At 37.3% G+C, this 23,982-nt stretch overlaps 1 protein-coding gene across 9 annotated transcripts; it reads right to left on the reverse strand.

Annotated features, from left to right (window-relative positions):
• Positions 1–226: 226 nt before the first annotated feature.
• On the reverse strand, positions 227–23,750 carry OCIAD1 (OCIA domain containing 1). Of its 9 annotated transcripts, none has more exons than XM_081101381.1 (9): positions 23,533–23,716; positions 21,418–21,480; positions 20,670–20,750; positions 16,855–16,908; positions 11,356–11,403; positions 10,443–10,578; positions 8,069–8,244; positions 3,754–3,906; positions 227–734 (listed from the first exon to the last, which is right to left on the reverse strand). In XM_081101381.1, exons 2-9 carry the CDS (start codon positions 21,473–21,475, stop codon positions 697–699), a joined length of 744 nt encoding a protein of 247 aa, XP_080957507.1. In that variant the 5' UTR covers positions 21,476–21,480; positions 23,533–23,716; the 3' UTR covers positions 227–696. The 9 variants fall into 9 exon arrangements, 7 of the variants coding, with proteins under 7 accessions (XP_080957507.1, XP_080957509.1, XP_080957508.1 ...); XM_081101383.1 differs by lacking the exon at positions 23,533–23,716 and adding an exon at positions 23,369–23,419; XM_081101382.1 differs by lacking the exon at positions 23,533–23,716 and adding an exon at positions 21,639–21,959.
• Positions 23,751–23,982: the final 232 nt, after the last annotated feature.

A 23,982-nucleotide genomic window follows, 5' to 3' on the forward strand; every position in this document is an offset into this window, starting at 1 on the left:
AACAACCATAATAAAAAAAGGATACCAAATTTTTATTCCCCTGAAATTTGCAGTTTTTAAACACGACCACTGCTTTTTTAGGCAGAGCCATTTACTGTAGTTGATTAATCTACGAGTCACATTTACCATATTATTAAATATTCAGAGATGACTTTATTTCCTATCCCTACAAAACACCACTTATAATTGTACTTAAAATAGATCGCAAACAATAAAACCATGAAATCAGTGAAGATGCATGTTCCTTTATATTTATTTACCATAAACATTGAGAATACAGCAAACACTGGAAAAAGGCTTTTTAATAATTTTTTTGATGTAAAGCTTAACGCTTAAAATTATGCTTGTTCCCCCCCACCCATCCCAATTCAGCATGCAGATATTTATTTTCACATATGCTAATTCTAGAGCATTACAATCCCTCAGTGGTTTTCTAAGAGTATCCTTATCCTGTAACTTAAATTTCACAAACTGTATACGATCGTGGTATTATACCATTATTCATATAGATTCACACAATATTAACAATAAAATTTGTTATTGAAACATTATTTTAATAAGCCAAACCACAAAAAGCCCAGGTTCGGATTTTACATGTGTTTATGAAGACTGCTGCTGACTCCACGCATGCAGATATGACCACCTGGATGAAGTTGGATATTGAAACTCCTTCAATAGGTCCAAGGATGCAGTGTCTCACTCTTCCCAAGCATCTCCATATTTGTTTACTTTGACTAGGAAAAGAGCACAAATAATTGATGATCCCAAATAGTAATACATAAAAGGCATTATTTTAAGTTCACTATTATGGTGAAAAGTTGTGTTTCTCATTTTAATAAATACGAGAGTAGGATTAAAAAGGGGCTGGCAGACTTTAGTGAACTGGAGGTTGGACATAAATAGTAATGCAATGTATGGAGAACTTGACAAATATTTGATCCTCCTAACAACCTTATAAACACAACCCCCATTTTGAACAGATGCAAACCCCATTTTGAGAAAAAACAGATTAGTAACTTGCCCAAGGTACAAGCCTAAAAAAACAAGTGGACTAAAATTTGAACACATCTGTATAGGTCCAAAGCCTGGGTGCCATTACAACTTTACCTACCACCTAAGTAAGTGTGGTATAATTTACAGCATATACAAAAAATTACTGGGAAATTTAAAAAAATAATTAAAAAATTGAATTTTGTTTTTCACAAAAAATATAGCAGTAGAAATGGTCAAATATTCAGGTTATGATTAATTCAATCTTCTCTCCTATGAGCCATGATACTGGTGGCAAGGAGGAAATAGTTTCCAATATTCCTGCATTTTACATAAAATTAAATTTTGAAACATGCCCGTCTTCTGTACTCTTTCACCTTTTAGCCTCTTTTACATAGCCTTCATCTATAAATTATAAGTAGTCATATTGTAAAGAAGCTATTATCTAAGTACGGACTAGGAACCTCCTGCCTCAAGACTCTTTCAGAGATTCTGTGACGTCAAAACTATATCATTATTATACTAAGACGTTATATACCCTTTTCCCTCATATTCTGCCATTTCCCCTTGCTTTATTCCCTCATTAGTACAAGGTAGAGTTTTCTAGAAGCTGCACGTGTGGAGCTATCATGGTCCTGAGAGATAACTACCGTGCTTATGTTTTTAAAATCTCTCAGTCTTAATTTCTAATTAGATAAATGTCATCCACAGAAACTAAAACTGAAAAATTTAAATAATACTTTCTGATCCAGCAAATCCACACTGTACTAATATCAAATTTTCTGCCTAGAGTCTAGAATAGAACATTCTAGAAAATCACTAAAACCATTTCATAACTTTATCTTCAAATAAAGCACACAAAAATCACCTTTCTTTTTATAAACATTATTTCATATTAAAGTTGTGTCATGTAACAACTTTAAAAGACTGCTTACAGTCAAAACCATAAATGTCAAAATTTAGCAAATACCAAAGGTCTACCATATTTCCTTTTCTTAATCTTTATTACTATAGAAAGCCCAATGAAATACTCCATTTCTGATTAACCAGCATATGGTCCTATGCTATGCAGACATAAAAGATTACAAAACTGAGAAAAATACTACTGCCTGCCCTCATGGAGCTTACAGTCTAAATCAAGCATGTCAAACTCAAAGGCTAACATGGGCCAAATAAACGAGGCATCTGGCCCGTGGGCAGTGAGTTTAACATGCTTGGTCTAAATCCTCAAATTAATTAGCAGAACAAAGTACCAGTAAGTCTTTACATATTACAGAGTAGTGGCTATAGAATGCGTAAGGTTTACACATTTTATTTTTAATGACAAACATTAACAATGTCAATTATCAGTCTATTTTAAAGCTAAATTTTTAACAGCAATAATATAATAGATATTATCCATCATTAATATGAAAATAGAATTCTAAATGCAGCAACCACTATCAATTAGAAATAATTTGGCTCTAAAAGAATGATCATAATAAAAAGTACTAAGAATTTTTATGTATCTTTATATTCTTTGCGGCCTATGACTTTCAAGAAAGTACCAAGAACAAACTTGTGGAATATCAGAGGGAAGGGGCGGGGTGGCTGGGTGGGTGGGAAGAGATCAACCAAAGAACTTGTATGCATAATGCATAACCCATGGACACAGACAACAGGGTGGTGGAGGCCTGGGGCGGGGGTGGGGCAGGCTATAAGGCCGTGATGGCGAACCTATGACACTCATTTTTTTGGTTGATTTTTCTTTGTTAAATGGCATGCAAATATATAAAATAAATATCAAAAATATAAGTCTTTGTTTTACTATTTTGCAAATATCAAGAAATTTCTATATGTGACACGGCACCAGAGTTAAATTAGGGTTTTTAAAAACGCGGACACGCCGAGCTCAAAAGGTTCGCCATCACTGCTATAAGGGTCAATAGGAGAAAAAAGGAGACACATGTAATACTTTCAACAATAAAGAATTTTTTTTAAAGGTACCAAGAACCTATTCCTTCAATTTTTAAAGTAGTAAATAGAAACCTTGAAACAATGACACATTCTCTAAACTTCCTCAAGAGACATAAAATTCTATATTAAAATAGCTACAAACCCTTAATTAAAATACCTCCTTCCGTTAGAAGTAAACTTCTGTGTCAGAAAATTTACTTGGGGTAATGAATAACTGTTCCAAAATGACTTAAAAGAAACTGATCAGGAACAGAATTTTTTTTAAAAAGAAACTGATTTTAAAACTTATAATTAATTGCAGAGCGAAAGCACTATTTTAAAAAAGTCAAACTCCTCTTTGGAAATGTCCTAAAGCTGCTTTGTAAAGCATATAACTCAATCTCAATTTCACTAAGAAAATTAGTTTCATTAATCATGATTCTGTGGCTCTGCCAAAAGTGGCATTACAACCCAATTATCAACCTTAGGTCACAGATCTGGTTTTATGTAATAGATGCATCATTTAAAAAAAGGTTTCCAATGTGACTTCTTATAAGGGAAAACAGTCAAATTGGATGTTACAAAACTAGTCTTACTATCTTAAGTCATACTACTATTTTGCCTTCATTATTTTCTAACACAAAATGGCCTTTACAATACCTTAAAAACGAAAGATATGATAACTGTGAAATAGCTATTCTTTTTTAAAAAAACACTATTTTGGTTAATTGCTTATGGAATTAAATCACGTTAATATGACTAATGTTTTTAACTAATGCTGCGATATCCGATCCTACAGAATACAGTGATTAGACTAAACTATCATACCTTCTTTTTGGGGTATTCTTTCCTGCATAGGTCTGACTGAGGGGTCAGTCTTATGTGCTAAAGTTACTTCATATGACTCTCTGTTCTTATTCCTTAATTCCTCATATGTAATACTTTTTCTTTTAGGACTTTCTTCAAGCCTGGGATCAGGTCCTAAAACAACAAACAGTTAATACATGGTGATAAAGAGTTGAATATATCCAAAGCAACTAAATTTTATAAATGCTCCTTACCCATAATAAAAATAGAATAAAGTGAAATAAAGGATCAATTACCACCATTCCAAAAATACTATAATTTCCCCAAGGTAATTATAAAACTAAAATCAACTTCTCTCACAGTTTCAAGTTTTTATTTCTAAAATCTAAAATTAACATCAAGAAATTAAAAACTAACCATGCCAGAAGAACAGAAAACATAATATACACCAGCATAATTAAGACTCATTAACATGTTAGTGTTTTAAACTGCAAAGTTATCCAGTGTTTATTTAAAGAGAAATATATCCTACTAGTGACAACTGAATAAAACTTGATCCAGTATGGCTTTTATTTGGTAGTATTTCCATAGTTAAATGTTCCCATAACCACAATCTATACACAACTCCAGCTATTATTAAAAATTATTTTACCATCTTTGTATTTAAACAAAAATACTTGAAAATAGCTACTGAAAAGTATAAAACATAGCCTTTTAAGCACAGTATGCATCATTTTCACTTAGGTCTAATGAATGCAATTCTGAGGGAAAAGAAAGTGACAACTATGATTTCGACCGGGAAACCAGCATTTATTCTTTATATCTCCAAAAGAATCAAAGTATGAATACATATTATCAAAGAGTTAAATACTGTTGAAACGTATGGAAGTTGTTACTCTTAATACTGGTTGGCAGGAACAAATATTGAAGATTACTTTATAAAATGTATAACCAGCAAAAAAGGCCATATAAGCAGTTCTAAAGAAAACTAATGCTAACACAACATTCAATGAACAACAACTTACAATCTGACACACTACTCCAAAAGTACTATTTTTCAAAGAGATTTTTAATAAGACATAAAAATTGGACACATTTTAATTATGATTATTTTTTTAAAACAATTTTTGATAAGTCGTATTATTCTGGAACTCAATAGTAAGGTCCCACTGAATAATCAGAATTTTTAAAACAATCTAACTAGACATTAAATGCTTTCAACCATAATCACTTATTTTAATACAAAGTATAGTGCACTATACAAAGAACATTTAAATTTCTCCTTATTAGTTATAATACTACACCATTGTTGAAAAGTAAAATTTTCTTAAAAAAAAAAAAAGCAAAGAAAAAATAGTATAACCTTATATTGGTTTTAAAAAGCACTCTGTATTTCACTAGTAATGAGTAATTACTGGACTCACTTCCCTTCACCATAATAATATTTTTAAATATCATTTAGATCAGGGGTCCTCAAACTACAGCCCGCGGGCCACATGCAAATACAAATATTGTATTTGTTCCCGTTTTGTTTTTTTACTTCAAAATAAGATATGTGCAGTGTGCATAGGAATTTGTTCATAGTTTTTTTAAACTATAGTCTGGCCCTCCAACGGTCTGAGGGACAGTGAACTGGCCCCCTGTTTAAAAAGTTTGAGGACCCCTGATTTAGATAGTGTATACTAGATTAGTAGTCAGAAACCCTAGTTTCTCATTCCTACTCTGCCAACAATTAGTGAATGTCCTTGGGCAAATCACTAAGCTTCTTTGAATCTTAGTTTTCTCACCTGTGAAATATGGAAGTAAATAATCTATTCCTAAAGTTCCTTCCAGGTCTAATACTTTTTTCATTGTTCTATAATTCTGTGACAAATAATGAAAACATAAATCAGACAGAATGTTAGGGAGAATTTTTTACACTTATTAAAAGTCAAATGAAAACATCCTCTATTGTGCAGGGAGCATAGCATGGTTTACTACTTTGAAGGTATACAGAGCTGGAAGGAATAAGAATGAAAAACAGCACTGATTTAAGTCTAACTGTAATTAACTATAATAAGTGTCATTATAATTATGAAGGAATACCTCCTACTATGAATTCTCTACATTGAATAACTTTAAATTCTTGGTAAGAGAAAGCAGATCTAAGGGGGCAAGTAGTTCTGCTTAACCAAAAGGGGAGGTGCCTTAGTAAGGGGAACAGCAGCTGGGGCAAGCAAAGGAGGCCGCTCTGCTGGTCCACGCGGAGAGCAGTCAGAGCTGCAATCCAGACTTAGAGAAGGGGGTGAGAAAGCAGAACAGCAGACGAGCAATAACTGCTCTGGAGAACCTAAAATATTGTAAAACAGGGGTCTTCCTGTGGTCTGTGGGACGATAGCAAAGGGCTTTTTGTTTGCTTTTATTTGAAAAAGAAACTATGTAACATGGAATGGAATTTGCTAATGGAAATGAAAGGAAGAATGTAAGTAATTACAAGGCTAGAATACAAGTAGAATGGATTTGAACTTGAGAAACGGGAAAAATGGAGAGATGCGATGAGGGACAAGGATAGCTGCCTTTGGATAAAATGACTTTAACCACTCTAATCTGCCTACCTCTTGCCCCTTCTGACTACAGTTGACCCTTGAATAACATGGGTTTGAATTGTGTAGGTTGATTTATAGGCAGATTTGTGTAAATGGTCCTGCACAGACAGTTCAAACCTAATATTGTTCAAGGGTCAACTGTAATTGGATGTCTTTACTTCCAACCATTCAGGAAAAAACAAAGCAGCTGAGGATTAACAGTCTCTCAACAACTTTCATCCACTAAAGAATCTAAATTATATTAACTTCCATTCTCTCTGGTCTCTTCTGAAAATACCCCTTTACTCCTGCTCTAAAGCAGTGCTATCCAATATAATTTTCTGTAATGATAAGAACGTGATATATCTGCAGTCCAACATAGTAGCCACTAGCACATGTCGCTACAGAACAACCAAAATGCTGTCAAAGCAACTAAGGAATTGATTTTCAATTTGATTTGATAAATTTAAACAGCCATATGTAGCCAATGGCTACTTGATATCCTGACCTACCTAGAACCGCTCCGCATCCTCTGGAACCTCACTTGACCTATAATCAACTTACCCCCATCCCCTGAACCTACATATAATAGCTATAAATCTCGCCCATCTTAAACAAAGGAAACAAAAATCCAAATGTTCCTTTAACCTTGTTTGTTCCCTATAGTTACTGGCTTACTGTATTTGGTTCAAAGCAAGTATTTTTAAAGAATACCCTATAGAGGTCCACAATCTCTTATCCAAACCCTTGCAGTCAGAAATGTTTCAAAATTCAGACATTCTCAGATTTTAGAAAAATATTATAGTATAGTTCTTGTATTACTTAATATTTATCCATTCAAAAGTTCTGAGCAGCAAAGAGTAAAAACAGTATTTCTACAATGAAATTTAGGAACAACCATATTAAGATAAAGATAAATAAACCTTATGTTTAGCTCAGGGTTTGAAATGAGTTCACGTCAGACTTTATCACCTGTTTATTTAAAAAAAACTTCTGTTTTCAAAGCTTTTTGGATTTTAGGCTTTTTAGACAAGGAATTGCAGACCTGCATTTTCTAATTCCTCACCTTTCACTGCAAACTAGACTGAAGGAAAAAAGGAAGGAAATTAACATTTGATGAGAGCCTATTACTTGCCAGGCGTTCGTTTGATTATTTTATCTCATTCCAAATGTTCTTTAAAAGAGGTATTATCTCTATTTGATAGATCAAGAAACTGAAGGGATCAAAAATTACAATCACTTGCTGAAAGTCACATAGCTAGTAAATGTGAATCATGATTCAAATCCAGGGCTTAATCCAAAATTGATGTTGTTGCACTTACATTATGTAATCTTCAACGCTAGTATTTACACAAACCTCACAAAGCATTTTCACAAGGATTTTTCACTTGACAACAGTTCTGTAAGGCAGGTAATTATTATTTTTCTCACATTACAAAGAAGCTGAAAGCCTTTAAGACCAGCCTAATAAACGTAACCTTTTTAAAGCTTCCCTGAGGCACAATTTATCACTTCTTTGATATTCCGCCTAGCTTTATATTTTCCATTAATGGGACATATTAGTAATTTATCTTTATATTTCTGTATCTTTTAACAGACTGAACCTCAAAACAATGTTGAATGAAGAAACAAATGAACAAATGAACAAACATGCTGTGTTTAGGCTGATGGTGGAACACACAGATGATACCCAGCAGAAAAGGTCATCAAATAAAGTTTATACATACGTTGGACCATTAAATGCTGAAATTCATTTCAAGAGAAGTTTCTACCTTGGGCAATATGATCAGTAATACCAGTGGGAGTAGATTCGTTCATAGAAGAACTAAATGGAATTGGCTCATAACGAGGAAACTTCTCTTTTTCCATGTTATCTGCTGCTGGGGCTGTCACAAAAGATGAGTGATCACTCACATTTGATTCATATCTTGGCTGTTGAGAATAGTACCTATAAAAGAAATTCATATTATGTAAGAAACATGAATTATTCTTATACCTTATTTAAAGAAATGTACGTAGGTATAAAAGTCAGTTATCTTATTTTCTTAAAAAATCATATTATTTTAACAGTTATTTAAAACTAGAGGCCCGGTGCACAAAAATTTGTGCACTCAGGGGGGTGGGGGGGGGTCCCTCAGCCCGGCCTGTGCCCTCTCGCAGTCTGGGACCCCTTGGGAGATAATGACCTGCTGGCTTAGGCCTGCTCCCAGGTGGCAGAGGGTAGGCCCAGTCCCTAGGTGCAGCCCCTGGTCGGGCTCAGAGCAGGGCCGATTGGGGAGTTGGGGCGCCGCCCCGTCATGCACAGAGCAGGGCGTATTGGGAGGTTGTGATGCCACCCTCAGTCATGCTCAGGTTAGGGCCGATCAGGGGGCTGGGGCGCCGCCCACTGTCACACACAGAACAGGGCCCGTGGGGTGGGGCGGGGGGTTGGGGGCTGCACCCTGTCACACACAGAGCAGGGCCGATCAGGGGGTTGGGGCGCCGCACCCTGTCACACACAGAGCCGCAGGGCGATCAGGGGGTTGGGGAGCTCCCCCCGTCACGCTGATCCCAGTGCCAGGAGGCCTCGCGGCTCCGCTGATCCTGGTGCTGGGAGGCATATTACCCTTTTACTATATAGGATAGAGGCCTGGTGCATGGGCGGGGGCCGGCTGGTTTGCCCTGAAGGGTGTCCTGGATCAGGGTGGGGGTTCCCACTGGGGTGCCTGGCCAGTCTGGGTGAGGGGCTGAGGGCTGTTTTCAGGCTGGCGGGTGACTGAAGCTCCCAACTGCTCCTTTTTTTCTTTCTTTTTTCTTTATTCTGGGCCAGCTTTAGCTCTAACTCCAGCTCTGAGGCCTCTGCTGCTGAAAGCAGGTATCTGGTTTGTTTGGGTTCTATAATCGAAACACTGTATCAATTCCAGCTCTGAGATCCTGGCGGCTGAAAGCAGGTTTCTGGGGTTTTGTTTAGCTTCTATATTTGTAACTATGTTTCAAACTTCAAGCTCAGAGGCCGGCAAGGCAGGCGGGGAACATTGGTTTCCTCTGTCACTGAAGCAAGCAAGCCTCATGCTAGTTTCAAGCTGCCTGGCTGCCGGCCGCCATCTTGGCTGGCAGTTAATTTGCATATCTCACTGATTAGCCAATGGGAAGGGTAGCGGATGTACGCCAATTACCATGTTCCTCTTTTATTAGATAGGACAGTAAAATTAAGCCTGTTTCTTTCTGCCAACGCACACAAAAATGGTCTGACCTATTTATATAACTTAAAAATTGTCACTCAATATATAGGAGAAAAAAACGTTTATTTAGTTTTCCAATTACGAGGCTTCAGAAATCATTTTAATGTGCTTAAAGTTTTTAGAAAGAAAAAATACTCCAGATCAGAAAATGTGTCCATTTCCCACATTAACTGGTAAGTTACTCCTACAGTAGTAGTCCACATAAACTCTACAGTGATAAAGCAAATGTTCTTAACAAGTTTACATTGCTTGCCGCTTATGATGACAATATATCTACTAAATCTACTTAATTACCTTATTACTTATCTATATATCCAGACAAAGAGATTCACGTACACAATTTCCCTACTATTTTCAACAGAAGGATTAAAAACTTGAAATTTATTGAGCTGAAATTGATAAAAATTGGGAATTCAAAGGAAAAGTTCAAAATATAGGTAACCAAAGGTGTTTGCCAAATTAAAATCCTTTATTCTGGGATATACACTCCCAATAGGATGCAACTTTCTAAATAAAACAAAGGTAGACAAATCTCACTCTACCTTTATTTTCAATATATTTTTATTGATTTGAGCGAGAGGAAGGGAGATAGAAACATTAATGAGAGAGAAGATGAGAGAGAAACATCAATCGGCTGCCACCTACACACTTCCTGCTGGGGATTGAGCCCACAACCCAGGCATGTCCCTGACCAGGAATTGAACTGGTGACCTCTTGGTTCATGGGTCGACATTCAACCACTGACTAACACTGGCCTGGCTAGCACTACTTTTCAAAATCTAATTAGCTTTAGCTTGCAACAAAGTGGCAAGTTTCCAATGATCCTTCAGTTAGGCAATGTTTCATGCCTGAACTATGGTAATATCCAGTTACAATTTTTTAGCTAAATTTAAAAACCTTTAATAAAGATAAGAATCTGGCCTACCCAGGTATTGAAGCTCGTCGTGCCTGTCCTGATCGTAAAGCTTCTCCAAGAGGGGAATTCTCAAGATGCTTGAACTTCTCTTGACAAGTTTTCACATAAGAAAGCTTTCCGGCAAAGTATCCCATGATGCAAGCAACTTATTTGTAAAAAAAAAAAAAAAAAGAGTGTAACTCAATGTGCTTTTTTTGACAATCTTTCCTAAAAGTACATTAAAAAAAATTCTAAGTATATCTTTGGTGTGAAAAGACTAAGATTTCCTGAAATGATAAAAGTATCACATTAAATCAGATGAAAATCTAATCATTTCCTAGCTAATTTCTTCAGCTTGTTTTTAAAATTAGGTGCAACAAATCTTTTAAAATAATGAATTATTAAATGCTACCTAAATATGGCTCTTGTTGAATCATGTGTCTATTTCCAATACAAAATAGAGCTAACCTGGGAAGATTCATAAAAAGCCTCAAGTAATTTTAAAAAGCAATTTAGCTTCTTTCCTATTAATCATATTATAAAATATAAGTAAGTTATGTTTTTTACATTTTTAATATAAATTAAAGATTTATTTTTTCAAATTAGACTTAATTTTTATAATTTATCTTGATTAATCAGAATCCCTGAACAACTTTCTTCTCTAATAGAGTATTTGAGAATTTATTTTCAAATAGTATATCTTCACAAAGTAATTTAAATTAATACTTCTGTCACATTATAAATGCCTCTTTAAAGTAACTCATGATATTTAATGTTAACAATAAAAAGATTCATAATAAATTCCTAGTAGCCCATTTAATAAAAAGCTTCAACTGATTTGTAAAAGCAAATAATCAAATAACTGTTATGAGTAAGACAAAACATTTGATAAACACATTATTTTCTTAAGTAAAAAGCTAAAAAAACTTGTTTTCATACTTACATATGAGTTTAGGAATGGAACCATATTTGGGATGACTTGAAAGGAATCCTAAACATAAATGAATAAATATTTCTGAGTAACATTAATTGTTGGAGAAAGAGACATTGACAAGTTTATGCTAAGAGTATTTGAGAAAATAACACAGAAATTGCTAGTCATTATTTGATCTCTTCTAATGTGAGATAAAAGTTCAGCAACGAAATATAAAATAAGATATATTATTTATCAACAGAAATAAGGGAAAAATGTAATAGGAAGAACCAGTACAGATTCTCTCTAAATGTTACCTAACAGCATTAGCTCTTTCCATAACCCTAGAGAAGGCTAAAGCTATTTAAGAAAGAACCAAGTCGCCGAAACCGGTTTGGCTCAGTGGATAGAGCGTCGGCCTGCGGACTGAAGGGTCCCAGGTTCGATTCCGGTCAAGGGCATGTACCTGGGTTGCGGGCACGTCCCCAGTGGGAGATGTGCGGGAGGCAGCTGATCGATGTTTCTCTCTCATCAATGTTTCTGACTCTCTATTTCTCTCCCTTCCTCTCTGTAAAAACTTAATAAAATACATATAAAAAAAAAAAGAAAAAAAAAGAAAGAACCAAGTAAATTCAGTATCAACAGAAATATGAAAACTGAAAATACTCAACAATGTATTAGCAGAGGCAAGATAACTTGATATAAAGTCACTGCACACACATGAAATTACTTCTTTATATCAGGAACAAACAAAAAAAACCATTGTTTAAAAGATATAATTTATTATAGTATTAAAAAATATCAACTACCCAGGAGTAATCTAATAAAAAATATGGAAGATCTCTACATTGAAAACAAAACTTACTGAGAAATAACAGTTAAATAGAGAAATACACCATGTTCATGCACCAAGACTATTGTAAAGATGGCAAGTGTCCATTAATTCACCTATAAATTCAATGCAATCCCAATTAAAGAAAATTTCCCCTCAAATTAAAAACCTTATTCTAAAAATCATGTGGAAACAAAGGGCCAATAAGCAAGGCAATATTGAAGAGCAACAAAATTGGAGATATCAAGATCTATGACTATAGTAATTAGGACAGTCTGTTATAAGTGTATGAATAGATAAATTGACCAAAACCAGAAGAGTCCAGAAACAGACCCACACATTCAGTCACTTGAATTATGACAAAGGCAACACTGCATTGCAGTGAATAAAGAAAAGAGTCCTTTCAAAATATAGTTCTGGGTCAACTACATATCCATAAGGGGGAAAATGTACCTTGAGTCTACTTCATACAACATTCAAAAACAATCCCAACTGACTTGAAAATTTAAGTATGGAGATAAAATAAAGCTTACAGAAGCCTAAGAGACTCTTCATGTCCTTGTAATAGAGAAAGTCTTAGATCACAAAAATCATTCATCATAAAGTAAAGATCTGACATAATGGATGACATTTAATTAAGAACTAGTTAATCAAAGTGGGGGGAAATAATCACAATACATATATCTGACTAAAGACTCATTTCCATAATATACAGAGAACTCACAAAACCAATAGGAAAAAGAAGACAATCCAATGGAAAAATAGACAACAGACTTAAACAGATACTTCACAAAAAAGGATATATTTAAATAGGATATGAGCAAAAGAAAAGGTCCTCAACTTCATTAAATTAAAACCACAATGCAATCAATATCACTTTTCACTCACCACATGGATAAAATAAAAGACACAAAGATAGCAGGTATTGTGAGTTTGTTAATAAAATTGTATTAATAAATTGGTAGTGGGAGTGTAAATTGGTTCAAATAGTTTGGAAAGTTTGGCAATATCTACTAAATCTGAATATATACACAATTTATGACCAAGCAAAATGTCTACCAAAAGACATATTCATGGCATAACTACTTGTAATAATCGAAGTTGGAAACTACTCAATTGTCAATGTACAAAAGGATGGATCAACTGCTGTGGTATATTCACACAGTGGAAAACTACATGGAAATGAGATTAATTTACAGCTACATGCAACAATGTAGATGAATTCTAGGATATGCTGGTAAACCAGCTCTTCCAATAAAAAGCCCTAACTTATAATGTTGGTTGATTTCTGTGGAGAGCAAACACTTGGACCGTAACCAATTTTAAGCTACCAAATGGTTTAAAAACCAGCTTATCAAAATCCTAAAAATTTAAAAATCAGCTCTCTGGTGCTGATACAAGCCATTTTCAGCATACCTCTGAATAAATCTCACAATTTAAAGGATACTTAATTGTCTGATTTCATGTATATAAAGTACAAAATAGAACTCATTTATGCTGTTAGCCTCAGTTCCTTTACTTACACAAATGAGATGAGAAAATGAGGACAGTAATAATATCTACATTTACACAAAAATGTTTTTCCTTCATTTACTGACCACTTACAACATACAGGCACTACACATAAGAAAATAAGACACTCTTAACCCTCATAGAGTTTACAGTTAGGAGAGGCAATGAAGACAAAAAGCATGCAAAAAGAATGATGGTTGCTATTCATTCACTTAAAAATTTGAGCATCTACTGCATGCACTATGCCCTAAAAGGTACCTGACATGGCCTATTTTCTCAGGAGAAGTAGGAAGAATAGAGGCAAAAGACTTGTTGAAGGCTAATTCAATACTGTTGGCAACATATGGTTGTACTATAATGACAGTGCAGATAGAGGTAGACAGTATACAGAGTATTTGAGCTGGACTAGAACGGGCATTTATTGGACAAGCAGATAAGGGACAGAAGTGAAGGATAATCCCTCAGTTTCCTAGTTGGACAGTGATGTCATTCGGATATGGGGAAAACAAAAATTGGTGTGTAATGAATTCAGTTTAGGATGAAATGAGTTCAGTTTGAGCAGCCCGTAGGAGGGCTCTCCATGTGGAGAAAGGCAAAATATGGTTCTGAAGTAGATTCCTACACTAGAGATAATACTGCAGATTTAGAGCAATAAATGGTCCCTGAAGTCACATTATGCTGGGTAACAGCATACAGACTGAAAACTGCTCTCTAAAGAAAATCATGAGTGGAGGAAGAAAACCACACTAGAATGAAAGTATCAAGAGGTCATGAATTTGTCTTTTAGTGCTATTTCCAAAAGTAGTGTATAGTTCCTATCAGTCAAAAAAAAAAAAGTTTTGGTAAATGTTAGAATATATCCATAGTTTATGACACAGACCATAATGGGTTAAAGAAGTATAAAGTGAAGTGCTCATTCCTGAAGTCTGGCTTCAAATGCAAGACAGCTGGATGCAGTTGGGAAGAAATATAAGGGAGGATTTTTCTTTTGTATATTCTCAAGCTAGAACAAATGTGAACAAGTTTAACCCTTTGCGGTCGTATTAAATTTGGACATGGGTGTCGTACTGGTCGGAATTAATTTCCATTGAAAGAGCAGTGATACATAACATGCAAGATTATGAAGGATAAACAAGATTTATTAATTCTCTTTTGGAACTACGTCACTACTAGTAGAATCACTACAAACGTTACCACTTTCTACGTCAGAGTCAGTATTCAAGGTGCCAAAATAAAATTCTTCATCGTTACTTTCAGATTCGCCGTACACTTCTTTCGGTAACTTTCTTTTTGCCATTTTGGAGTATTATTTTGAAATATCTTAACAAGTGAGAATGCCTAATTACAGTTAAACGTAATTTGTAAAGCTTTATTTGAAATTTTGCGAAGTATCTCCGAAGCTTGTCGATTTCTTCACTCTCAAAAGGCGACTGACTCGCCACGGTGTTTTGCCTGGCGAGTGTGGAACGACCGCGTTTGTTTATATTGAGTTTCGATAGCTCCGATTTGTCAGGGCAATGTTTTGGTTCGTGACAAGGTCGCTTAGACACTTAAGAGCTTTCAGAGAAATTATGAACTGATACATGAATGAATAGAGTTAAGATTCGTACGGTTCCTTGCTGTGGTGGCTGAGAGCAGACATACGACCGGAACGGTAAAAAAGCTTTGGTGGCTGAGAGTAGACAAACGACCGCAAAGGGTTAAATGTTTGCCAGAAAAGGAACAAGTAGAGAGGAGCAGCTAAGACTATGCTGAATATGACACCATGGATGAAAGCATATACAAAATATTAGGCATTTTAATAAAATGTGAGATGTCTTGAATTCTGAATTCCTTTTCTAAAGTCTCTTTCAATTTTGGGTTGGGGGTCTGACTTTTTTATTATAATACCCACCCAGAAAACAAGACCCCCAATATCCTTACTAATAAAAGGCTAAGTAGTTGCCACACCCTCATGTATGATGCCATCATGCCGTCACAAGATGGCTGTACGCACAGTGGAGTCGGGCTTCCCACGGCCCCACGCACGTGCTGTGGTAGCCCGGCGGCCACTCTTCACGGCTTCTGCCGGGCTTCCCGCAGCCCCGCATGCCCGTGCCCGCCTTGGAGGCAGGATCCCCGGCTCCAGCCTACCTCTTTGGGGCAATCCATCGAGGAGCCCCGGATGGATGGGCAGGGTCTAGCTCCTTGGGGCGATCGATCGTGGGGCTCCCGCACTGTAAGAGGGCACAGGCCAGGCCAGGCCGGGGGTCCCCCACCCCCAAGTGCAAGAATTTCATGCACTGGGCATCTAGTCATTTTAATAAAAGACCTTGATTCTCAAATACACAAAAATAAAATTTTAACCCCTCAAATTCCTATGTCCCTCCAAAACAACTTTTCTCAACTAGTTGTGTCAATACTACTAAGTACTTCATACTGCTAATATGAAAAAGCTATTTTCCTATCATAGTCACATTTTAGGAGCCAGCTAATTAAAAGAACAGGTTTTTAGAATATGTGGAGTTCATCCTAAGGTTGCCACCCTTTTCTAGGATATCTTCTTAGTCCAAGGAGATAGTTCACAAAATAATGTAATGAGTAGTTAGTTTTAAGATTACAGACTGATACATTTAATACTTATTTTAAACTCAATTCCAGATATGAATAACACTGCCCTATTTAAGCCAGTAGAATTTGGAACAAGAAAGTATCCCCATCCCTCTATTATCTTAAGACAAAGCTGGTTTAGGGAGTCATTCATGTTTAAAACAGTGCATAAGAATCACCAGGAGTTTGTTAAAACAAATTCCTGGGCCCTAATTCAGAGTCTGATTCAGTAGGTCTGGGCCGGGCCCCATGAATTTGCATTTTAAACGATCTCCTAGGTGACAGTAAAGTGAATGACTTAGGTAGTCCAGGCTTGTCTTTCTGCCATCCTGTAACCCATCCATAGGCTTTTATTTACTTTCTTGCTCTTGTAGATTGTTAATGTTGCTACAATGAAAGATGTTATCAAATTCTCAAATCAAGATATTTGTGGCAGTGGGTAAATGGAGATATAACTCTTCTGCCATTGTAAAAATTTATCAATGACAATGCTTTATATATTCAGTATCATATTTACTTTATCTAAAAATCAGGAAAATACCATATAAAAACATGATACTCAAAATGCCAAATAAATTCAAATTTTAAATATTTACCTTTACTAATTAATCCTTGAGTAATCAACATACTTGTCGCAGCCAGAGGCACAGCTAGAAAAGGAAAAAGAACTTGTCAACATAACAAAAAGGAAAAGATTTTATCTGAGTTCATTAGGATAGATAAACGTGTATCAGTAAAACCATCCAGAAAGTATGTTGTAAAATTAAGATCTTTAAGAGATTTTTTTCCATGTTTAACAGCTGTACTGTATATAGTCAGTGGAAATACAAAAGAAGCATTTTTAATATAAGAAAAACATTACAAAATATTAAACAACATTTCAGGAAGATGTGCTTACAGAAGTTCTTGGCTGATGTCTCGGAACATGATTGGTAAACAGTTCCCTACACTAATATAAAACTTTACCTGAATGATAAATGGCTCACTGTGTCTAAACTGGTTGTACAAATAGTTTGTGCTGAACACTTGTTTTCCTTCTGTGAGTCTGGAATTTTGGTACCTGCTAGGCCAAGGGGGCCTCCGTAACCAGCCCCCAATAAAAACCCCAGGTGCTGAGTCTCTAGTGAGCATCATATCATCATGGCCTAAGAAGAAATATCATTCACAAAATCTATAAATGATGTGTGAAACAAATATGAAGTCATACACCTTTTCAGTAATTCCAGAGGTTGAGAACTACCAAACACACAATACATAACAAAACTGACCCCCTTTTATATAAATTACACGTATATTTGGGCACAGATAAAACTGGTTTTTTTTGTCAGTGCATAGGGCCACAATTTTAAGCAACTGGAAATAAATGCCTTCGTGGTTAAGCTTTAAAATCAGAGTAAAGCCCTGACCCATGTCCTCAGTGGTTGCAGTGGTTCTCAACCTTCCTAATGCCGCGACCCTTTAATACAGTTCCTCATGTTGTGGTGACCTCCAACCATAAAATTATTTTCGTTGCTACTTCATAACTGTAATTTTGCTACTGTTATGAATCGTAATGTAAATATCTGATATGCAGGATGTATTTTCATTGTTCGTGACCCACAGGTTGAGAACCGCTGGAGAGCATCAGCCCACATACGGAAGAGTCTCAGGATCTATTCCAGTTAAGGGCATGAGTTTCAGGGTTTCAGGTTCGTTCCCTGGCCCTAGTCAGGGCCCATGTGGGAAGCAGCCAATCAATGTTTCTCTCTCACATTGATGTTTCTCTCTCTCTCTTTCCCCTGCCCCTATCCCTTCCACTCTCTGAAAAAGCAATGGAGAAAATATTCTCAGGTAAGGATAAAAAAAAAAAAAGATCAGAGTAGAAATAAAATTAAAGAATGGCCCCTAGATCAACATGTCTAAATTTAAACCAAGATGGACAAAGTAGTTAACAGACTTCAAAAAATCTGTAAAAAATATCTTAGTAATTACTTTTTCTACACATTCCTACTTGTATTACAACCTTTTTAGACCCACAGGCACAAAATGACACTTTCCAAAGAAAGTGGGTTCCGTTATTCGTTTACATTAATATATGCAAACATTACATACTGTGTAGAATATCCGTATGTGAAAATACAAATATAAATTACAAAATTTCTTAATGCATGACTATTAATCTATCTCCTGGTAATTACATATTGAATTTCCTATCATCTGTAATTACAGCCAAGGTTCTATGCACTTTCAATGTCTGAAGTTATGTTATGCAACACTAAGGGTTAATCTCTGTTTTAAGAGTAATCACACAAAAAAATCACAAAAAAAAAAAGAGTAATCACTACTAAAAAAAAAAAAAAGAGTAATCACTACTTACTAATACACTGATTTTTTGGCTGTTGTAATTTCTCAGTAATTCAGATATGATATACAACAAGCTGTTTCTTAGCCTGTCCTTATTACATGTTTTCTATCTAACTTGTGATAAACCTGCTTTAATAAACAGATTTAGGCTTCTATTATTCATATACCGAATGTCCTACTTTAAATAATTAAGCATACTTGGGTACCCTACCTATTGATCATGGCCCTTCAATGTAATTTTACCATAGCACTGTTATAATTATCTGAAATGTTAAACATGTACAGCAACATAAATTTATCAGCTAGAACTAAATGTGGATACCACTGTATCTATGTGGTCATTGCCTAACATTACAATGAACCAAATAGATTTGTCTAATAGATTTGTCTTTTTCTTAATCCTGTGTTATCTACAGACTTGAAAATAGATAACTTTATTCTATCTATTCTATGCAATCCTTGAAGATTAAAAAATGTGTTGCCAGAGTACAAATGAGTTCTCTGAGAAATTATTCTCATATTTTTTTAAGTTTTTGATCCATGATGACTATGCATTTAAAACAATTATTCTCACCTAGAAATGTGCATCACCTAATTCTCACACAGGTTCTTTCTAGCTTGAAAACTCTCTAAGTCTCTGAGTATTAAACTGAGGATAAAAGCCAAAAGATTTTATAAGAACTCCTATTATCTTAACTGCTCTTTCCTGGTTTTTGTTCATTCTTTCACCACCACTTGGTTCTCTTATCCATATGTGCTACTCAAACTTTGTCATTTATTCCATTATCCCTAAATATTAATCACTTGATAGATACTATTACCAGTTTATGCTTTTATTTCTACACTTAATTTCGTGGTGAATTCACCAACATCCCTACACCACAAACGCTAATTTCTTATGTACACCTCTGTTCTATCTCTAGCTGCGTACAGATCTTCCAGATATTATATCATGAACTCAAGTTGTCCAAACATTTCATTCTTCAGATATTGTATCATGAATTCAAAATGTCCAAACGTTTCATTCTTCAAGCAAGAGCTCCTTCAACTATACCTTTTCATCAATAATGTTATCATTAGTCAGTCTCCTAAGCTGGGTATCTTGTAGTATTTCCTTCATTCCCTCTTAGTCAACCTATTTAAAAATCCTATTATGTGTTCTTTAAAAAACCTTTCATTGCCAGTCCATCATTCCTAGTCCAAATGACACTACAATCAACTACATTCCCTCAATAACCATATGCCTGAGTTATTGCCAAGTACATCTTCTCATCCTTCATACTCAACCTGCACACTAACAAATTTTCCTTTAAAAAACTTACATATCATCTCTTTGGCCTATAAGCCCCAAGAACCTACAATCCATAATGAATCAAACCTTTAACTCATTGGTATCATGTTTATTTTTCTACCCCAATAAAAGACCTTTGCTCCAATCAATGCAACCTCAAGACTCTAGTAGAGAACAAGTTATTGTAGAATCTGCCTTTGCTCACTATTCCTTTCATCCAAATGCTCCTCTACCATCTACTTCATTTACTTAAAAGGCCTATGAAGTCTCTGTTGTTGAGTAAAACCTTTTTAAACTAAATTAATTCCAATTCATTTATCTCTTAAAAATTCCTATTGCTGTTTTGCAATAGGAATCTTTCTCAAAGTGTTTTATGAATTGGCTGTTTTAACTACACCATAAAACTATTTTAGGGAAAAAGGCTGAGTCTCATAAAACTTAACTCCCTTACACACTATAAGCATAAATAGCAGGGTGACTGATGAAAGGTACATCCTCTTTAATCCCTTAGGTCACTCCTCCCTTTTCAAAATTCCATCGTGCTTTTTCTGTTGTTGTTAGAATCACTTTATCTGAAAGGGCTGCAATAACCAGTGAAGCAACACCAGGGTTCTGTTCAAAAGTAAAGTAATAGCTAGCCAGTTTGGCTCAGTGAGTAGAGCGTCGGCCTGCGTACTGAAGGGTCCCGGGTTCGATTCCGGCCAAGGGCACATGCCAATTTTTTTTTACATGAAATCACCAAAGGTCAAATTTTGTTGATTATAAAATTTAACTTACATCTGAACCAGAAACTTTCATCATTGCATTCTGCGAAGACTCTTCTTTCTTCCTCTGTTGGAATGTAATCAGCCCCTATGTCTTTTTACCAAGGAGAAATCAGCAAACATTAAAATACCTATGGAAAAACTAAGTTTAAAAAATTACCTCAGTCTAAACCAGTGATTTTCAACCTTTTTCATCTCGTGGCACACATAAACTAATTACTAAAATTCTACGACACACCAAAAAATACATTTTTTGCCGATCTGACAAAAAAAAAAAAAGGTGTATTTCTGATTCATTCACACTGGACTGCTATTGTTGTGTTAGCTGTTGTCATTTTTTTCATTTAAGTGAAAAGAGGTCAGTGCCCCTGACTAAATAATCAGGGATTGCATATTCTAAAAATTCTGGCAGCACAAGGGTTGAAAATTGCTGGTATAAACATAACAAAAACACACCCATTTTTTAACAATGAAACAACAGGCTTGTTATAAACTTTTAACAAACTCTGACTTCACATAGAAGTTAATGATACTATCTGCTAGTTAGAACTGGCTATATAAAGTGCTACGTTCAATGCAAAATGAAAATGAAACATCTTTTCAAATTATTAAGAATTTCAATTTCAAGTGTGGGTCCATCTTTGTGTGACTGCACAGGTCACACACCCATAAAGTTAGCCCAGCTGCTATACCGTTAGTCGAGGCAGTGAAAATTTCTCTACATATAAAGTGCTTCTAATAAATACTTAGTTGATAGTTACGGGGAATTGGTCTTGCAACGTCAGCATTCGGCTCTCGAAAATCAGCTCTGCCATTCATCTTTCCTGCATCAAAAATATTTATATTAAGTATTAGAAACAATAATGAGATAGGTCAAAGTAAGTCAGAATAAAATCAAGTAACATTACTAGTCTTCAGGCCAAGCAACAACTATTTACTAAACACTACTACATCTGAAGTACCTGACATAATAAAAAGTTACCTAAATAAAAAAATCACAGCCTGGCCAGCATGTCTCAGTGGTTGCGCATGGACCTATGAACCAGGTCACACTTGGAGTCCTGGTCAGGGCACATGCCGGGGTTTCCAGCTCCATCCCCAGTGGGGAACGTGCAGGATGTAGCCAACCAATGATTCCCTCTCATCATTGATATTTCTGTCTCTCTCCCCCTTTCTCTTCCTCTCTGAAACCAATAAAAAATGTTTTTTAAAAATCACAGACCTATTAACTAATTAGAAACAAATACTCATCTTAAGATCTTTAACTGAAAAATATATGATTTACAGTATTTACCAGCTGATATTATCATCTATACTAATAAAAGGGTAATATGCTAACTAGACTGGGGACCTCCGGACAAAGCCATGGTGGCAGGGCTGAGGCAGAGGTGGTTAGAAGGGCAATCAGGCTGGGGGGGGGGGCAGTTGGGGGCGAGCAGGTTGGCTGGGGGGGCAGTTGGGGGCGAGCAGGTTGGCTGGGGGGGCAGTTGGGGGCGAGCAGGTTGGCTGGGGGGGCAGTTGGGGGCAAGCTGGTCGGCTGGGGGGGTCTGGCGGGGGGGGAGGGGGCAATTGGGGGAGAGTAGGCTGGTAGGCAGAGTGGTTAGGGGCAATCAGGCAGGCAGGCAGGCAGATGAGCAGTTAGGAGCCAGCGATCCTGGATTGCGAGAGGGATGTCCGAGACTGGAGAGGGTGCAGGTCGGGCTGAGGGACACCCCTTCCCTCCACGCAACGTGCACGAATTTCATGCACCGGGCCACTAGTTAAGCTATAAAAGGATATCAACAGACATTTTTCTTCCTGAAGCTGGTTGATTTCACATTATCCTAGCTTTGGATACTTTCAGAAATATTTGCCCAAGATTTAAATAATTCCCCAAAATATAAGGGGAAAAATTTCAAGTCATTTCTGCACTTCCATTTCAAAAAGATAATATAATCATCAGGAAACACACGTATTCCACAAAGCAGTACTCCCCCCAAACGGAATAACAATGACGCCACATCCTTCTCCCAGGGATGTAAAGCTAACATCAAATTCTCTATCCTCCAAACTTTCCTCCCTCTCCAAATAGAGACCTAGAAAAACACGACATATAAAAATGCATAGCACTTCAAGAACATGCACTTTTTTTTTTACCCATTCCTGGGGACTTAAGAGGCCAACAGATTAGCTAATTCGTATTTTACATGATGTTCACATAGCGTGATTATTCCCAGCTTAAGAACAATTTACATGGGGAAATGGCATGCATGCTGAGGAGGGAAATTAGGGCCCTTCCATGATTCACGTAGTCAACAGGCCATCACCGAGGTCTACGACATAACCAACCCCTTCGCTAAGGAAAAGGAGCAGAAACTGCGATGGGTTCACGGACGGAGCCGGCCCAACAAGCTGCTCCTATCCTAAGACGACTGTGAAATGAGACATGGAGCCCTCGTATGTCTCTAACAGCATCCTTCCCAGGCCCTGGAACCAGACTGCCAAGGCCTCTCCGGACAACATCCCTTTCATCTCCTATATTCCAAAAGAAAAATGTCCGCGTCGTCCTACGACCATCGACGCCCGCACTCCATCCCCACCCACTCTTTCTGCATCTCCACCAGCAACAACCTCCCCCTCCCCCTCCCCCTCCCCAACACACACACATCCGTCACCCCGAATCTGTCCCAGGCACACCCCCCCCCAAAACACTCCCTCTCCTTCCCCGGTCACCGGGACTCAGGGACCCGAGACCCTCAGTGCGATCGGCCCGCCCTCACAGGCGGGAAAATGGCGGAAGGCGCAGGGGAGCCGCGGGCCGCGCAGAGGTGGTGAGTGGGTAGGTGGGGGGCGAGGGGGCGGGGGCAGGACAGGGCTCTCCGCCTCATCGCACCCACCTCAGGTGACAGCCACGGACTAGGGCGCGGCGAGCCCGGGCGAGCAGAGGCAGGAGGCCCCGAGAAGACGGAAAACGAAGGGCGCGCGGGACCGCACCGGAGCGGGGGATGGGAAGCGGACAGCGACGAGGCAGCCCAAGAGTCACCCAGATAAGGGCTCCAGTGACCGTAACCCGGAAGCACTGGACACGCACGGGAAAGGACGTCACCCTCCTCGCGGCGTCTAGGGCGAGCAGCCTAGGAATATGCGCATGCGCCTGCGTCCGTCAGCGCCCCCTGCGTCCCGCCCGCCTCCCGCTCCCCAGGCCGCGGCGCTAACGAGCTGCACTGCGGCTGCGCCCGCCGCCCTCCCGGAGGGGAGCCCCGCTCCGCCCCGCCCCCCCACTTCCTGGGTCGTGGGTCGCGGCTTGGCTTTGGGCTGTTGTGACGCACCGCTCTGATCTTCTACTG

Source organism: Myotis nattereri, assembly GCF_964212035.1.
Source record: "Myotis nattereri genome assembly, chromosome: 1".
Taxonomy (NCBI): Eukaryota; Metazoa; Chordata; class Mammalia; order Chiroptera; family Vespertilionidae; genus Myotis; species Myotis nattereri.